We start from the raw sequence: 4,086 nt of genomic DNA, 5'->3' as shown, positions 1-4,086 counted from the left end.
ATGGGACAGGAGGCATCCGCTGTTGAAGCCACCTGGTCTACAGTGCTGTTATGGGAGCTCCAGGAAACAAGCTGTTGCACTCGCGCCACCCACCCGCCCTGTTTTGGTAGTGCCCACCTCCCACCCTCACTCGCAGAGAAACGTGCTCCTCCGGCGGACACACCGGCAAGGAAAAGTGCGGTTTAACTTATTCCGAGAATGCCGAGGAGTCGTTTTTAGCTTTGTGTTTACTGTTTGGCTGGAGCAGAGAGGAGGAGCCGCCCTGTGCCCTGGCGCTGTGGGGCCTCTCGCCCGGGGGCCAGGCCCTAAGGTTTTGTTGTGTTCTGTTGAAGGTGCCATTTTAAATTTTATTTTTATTACTTTTTTTGTAGATGAACTTGAGCTCTGTAACTTACACCTGGAATGTTAGGATTGGTGTGGCCGGCCGAGCTGCCTGGCGGGGTTGGCCCCTTGTCTTTTCAAGTAATTTTCATATTAAACAAAAACAAAAAAAATCTCATAAAAAGGAAAAAAAACAACCTGCCCCTCCCGGTGTCTTTTGTTTCCAGTCTCCCTGTCTTAGGCCCTTGGGCCTTCTCTGCCCCCAACACCTTTGCAGACCCCGGGTCCTCAGCAGGTTGGGACCTGGGACACCCTCCCCACATGGCAGTCCCCTGAGCCAGATGAATAGCCAACCCCCAGCACAACCAGCTCTCACCGGGGCAGGCCCAGGGGCCACCCCAACTCAGACCCTCCTGGGCCAGCAGGATGCCAGGCTGGTGGTTCTGCAAGATCACCTTTGGGAAGTTTGGTGAGCAAGTGGCATGGCACCCCTGGCCATCCCAGCCTCTGGGCTGGGCTCCCAGTTCTGCCGTTCTCTCACTCTGTCCCACGGCCTAGCCTCGCACAGGGGTTCGGCCCAGTGCCCGCCTTCCAGATGGGGCAGCAAGGCTGGCGGTGCTGAGGGCCTCCCCCATACAGTGCAGCTGTGCTGACAGCCTGTATCTGTCCATGGCAGGGGCTGGCCTGGGGCTGCTCCCACGCTGGACATACAGCTGGTCCCCCTCCCTCCAGGACAGTTGGCACAGCTGGTCAGCGTGGCCCCTGGAAGCTCTGGGTCCAGGGCACCCCCTCCTGCACCTGGCAGATCTCTGTCCCAGCTGTCTGAGGATTTCTACCCAGAGTCTTGGTGCCTCCCCAGCAGGTGTGCAGTTTCCACAGTGAGAATTTGCTCAGATTTCAGCAAGTCGGTTCTCAGAAATCCTACCTCATTCCATCCCTGTACACCTCTGGGCTGGGCTCCCAGTTCTGCCGTTCTCTCACTCTGTCCCACGGCCTAGCCTCGCACAGGGGTTCGGCCCAGTGCCCGCCTTCCAGATGGGGCAGCAAGGCTGGCGGTGCTGAGGGCCTCCCCCATACAGTGCAGCTGTGCTGACAGCCTGTATCTGTCCATGGCAGGGGCTGGCCTGGGGCTGCTCCCACGCTGGACATACAGCTGGTCCCCCTCCCTCCAGGACAGTTGGCACAGCTGGTCAGCGTGGCCCCTGGAAGCTCTGGGTCCAGGGCACCCCCTCCCGCACCTGGCAGATCTCTGTCCCAGCTGTCTGAGGATTTCTGCCCAGAGTCTTGGTGCCTCCCCAGCAGGTGTGCAGTTTCCACAGTGAGAATTTGCTCAGATTTCAGCAAGTCGGTTCTCAGAAATCCTACCTCATTCCATCCCCGTACACTCTAGGGACAGGTGCAGACTGGGCCAGCCACCAGAGGGAGAGGTCCAGGGGACAGGCCTGGCTCCAGGGACCACCCCTCAGGCTGCTCAGAGAGGAGCCAGCTGGAGAGGGGAGGGCTTTTTGTCCCTCAGCTCTGCCTCCTGCTCCCCCAGCCTACTCAGGCTCCCTGTGGTGTGTGGACATCTCAGCTGGGGGATGAAAATAGAAACCACTTCTGCTCCCTCCCTGCAGAGATAAGGGGGTGTCCTGGTCTCCCTCTGCAAGTCTGGGATGGGGCCCAACAGGGTGACAGGCCTGGGTGTTAGGGATGTGGCTACAGCATACAGCATACACCCCACCCACCCTCCTAGGGTCAGTGGGGCCCCTCCCCCAACTAATTCTAATCTGCAGTCTGCCCCCCACCAAATATCCCCCACTGCCCAGGGACTTATCTGTAGTGTCTCAGCTGGGCCTAGGAGACCATGCCTGTGACCTCCAGAAACTCGGGGCCTTTTCCAGCCCTGGGTGCCCTGTAGCAGAGCTGACTGGTCCCTACCTGCCATTTCCAGTGTCACCGGGACAACAGGGTGCATGAAGGCGGGTGAGCCCCAGGATACTCAGGCACCAGGGGAGGGGCTTGCCCTCATCCCTGGCCATCTGGCCCCTGCTTGTTTCCCTCACAACCTGACCTCCTTCACCCACCCCTCATCCTGTGCCCGCCCTGCCCTGTTGCCATCCCTACCTGTAGCTCTCTGCTACCTCGGAGATGGAGGCCAATGCCACTGCTCTGCATGCATTGATCCATTCCCATTTCAGCCAGCCCCAGAATATCCCCACCGAACCAGCGAGCCTCTGACCTGGCCCAGGGGCTGCAGCTGGAGGTGGGCAGGGCAAGGGCAGCAGGCTGGCACACCTGCCCCTCTGCACTCTGCCATTCCCCTTCCCAGGGCATCTGGCCAGTGCTGAATGTCCTTCCTTAACTGCCACCGCTGAGGGGCCTCTACCCGTTCACTCTTCAGGCAGTGCTGGGGACCTTCGGGGCCCCCTCCAGCAGGTAGTCTCCTGTAAGACACCTGTGCCCAGCCAGACCCGTCCTCCACAGCAGGCCCACAAATACCAGAGGTGGGGTGCGGTGCGGTCAGGGAGGGTGATGGCACTGGTCCCAGGGGCTCCCAAGCTGGATGGAACAGAGTGGGGAGCTGGAGAGGGCAGGATAATGGGCACCGAGTAGGGGCAGTGGGCCTGGGAGTCCAGCCTGAGCAAGGTGCGGGCTTTGAGTGCCCCCCCCCACCCGTCTCCGCCTCGGCTGGCATGGGTCCAGAGGAGTGGAGGGGGAGCTGGTTGGGCTGGTCAGTTGAGCTTCGGCGGGGGGAGGGGGCACATGTTTCTGTGCTGTTGTCACCATGGAAATGACAGTAGCTGCTGGGTGTGTGTGCAAGGAAGAGGAGGAGGGGGGCCACCCCAGGGAGCCAGGCCAGGCCAGAGCCGCCATGAACACCGAAGGGACGTGTGCGGCCCACTCACAAACGCCTAGTGCATCAGGCATAGGAAGCGGGACAGACCTCAGCGTCCACCACAGAGCCTCGGAGACGCTGTGGAGGAATGGTGTCCAGAGTCTTCTGCTGCCCAGACTGGGCCTGGTCATCGGGGCTCAGAGGCATGTCTGTCCCCCAGGCCCGAGGCTCAGCTGGAGTCAGGAGGCTCAGAGAAGGGTCTGTGGGAAGAGGGAGCCCCAGGGAGAACACCTGTGTGTCCCAAGGGCCTCCTCTTGAGACCTTTTAGGGCCTTGTTCTGCCGGACTGCAGGATAGATGCAGGAAGAGGTAGGCGTGGTGAGACAGGCCACTGGTTGGGAGGAGGACTGGGGTCCCCAGGGGTCCCTAGGGCTGGCAGGGTGAGTGACTGCAGTCTGATTGGCAGGATCCCTCGCTCTCCCACGCTATAGGAGTCAGAGAGGCCCTGGTCCCGAGCTAGTGGGTCCAGAGGAGGGATGCGGGGGCAGGGCCCGGGCGGTCGGGAGACATGTCGATTGGAGAGTCAGCCACGCACGTGGCACAGAGGGCGCTCCCAGGTGCCCTGTTCCTTCCCCTTCCCGACATCCCCACCGCCCACCGTCTCCCTGACGCCCCCGGGTGGGAGTACTTGGGGAACAGGCCTTCAGCGCGACAAAACCACCCCAGGTCCCCTCGGTGCCGGTGCTGGCCGCCCCCGTCCCCGCCCCCAGCTTTCCCACCCCCTCCGGCAGTTTCTGTCGCGCTGTTTTTGGAAGTGGCGGGCGCCGCTCCGTCCTAAGCCCGCCCTCCGCGCGCTCAGCCTTCAGCACCACAGACAGTGTTAGGGCGGGGGGCGGCGGGGACGAGACCAGGACTGGGCAGGGTGGCCGCGCCCCGTCCGGAATCCGA

The 4,086-nt window shown here is 61.9% G+C and overlaps 1 protein-coding gene across 1 annotated transcript in view; it reads left to right on the top strand.

Annotated features, from left to right (window-relative positions):
• The first annotated feature begins 3,175 nt into the window (after positions 1-3,175).
• LOC103594338 (cysteine-rich protein 2-like) overlaps positions 3,176-4,086 on the top strand; it is a 7,405-nt gene continuing 6,494 nt past the window's right edge. The window contains exon 1 of the mRNA XM_008577554.1: positions 3,176-3,346. Coding sequence (XP_008575776.1) covers positions 3,176-3,346 — 171 coding nt within the window. The remainder of the gene's footprint in view (positions 3,347-4,086) is intronic.

The sequence above is a fragment of the Galeopterus variegatus genome, unplaced genomic scaffold, assembly GCF_000696425.1.
Source record: "Galeopterus variegatus unplaced genomic scaffold, G_variegatus-3.0.2 Scaffold1535, whole genome shotgun sequence".
In the NCBI taxonomy this organism is placed as follows: Eukaryota; Metazoa; Chordata; class Mammalia; order Dermoptera; family Cynocephalidae; genus Galeopterus; species Galeopterus variegatus.
Note: the sequence above shows the minus strand (reverse complement) of the source record. Positions and strands in the feature narration are given on the sequence as shown.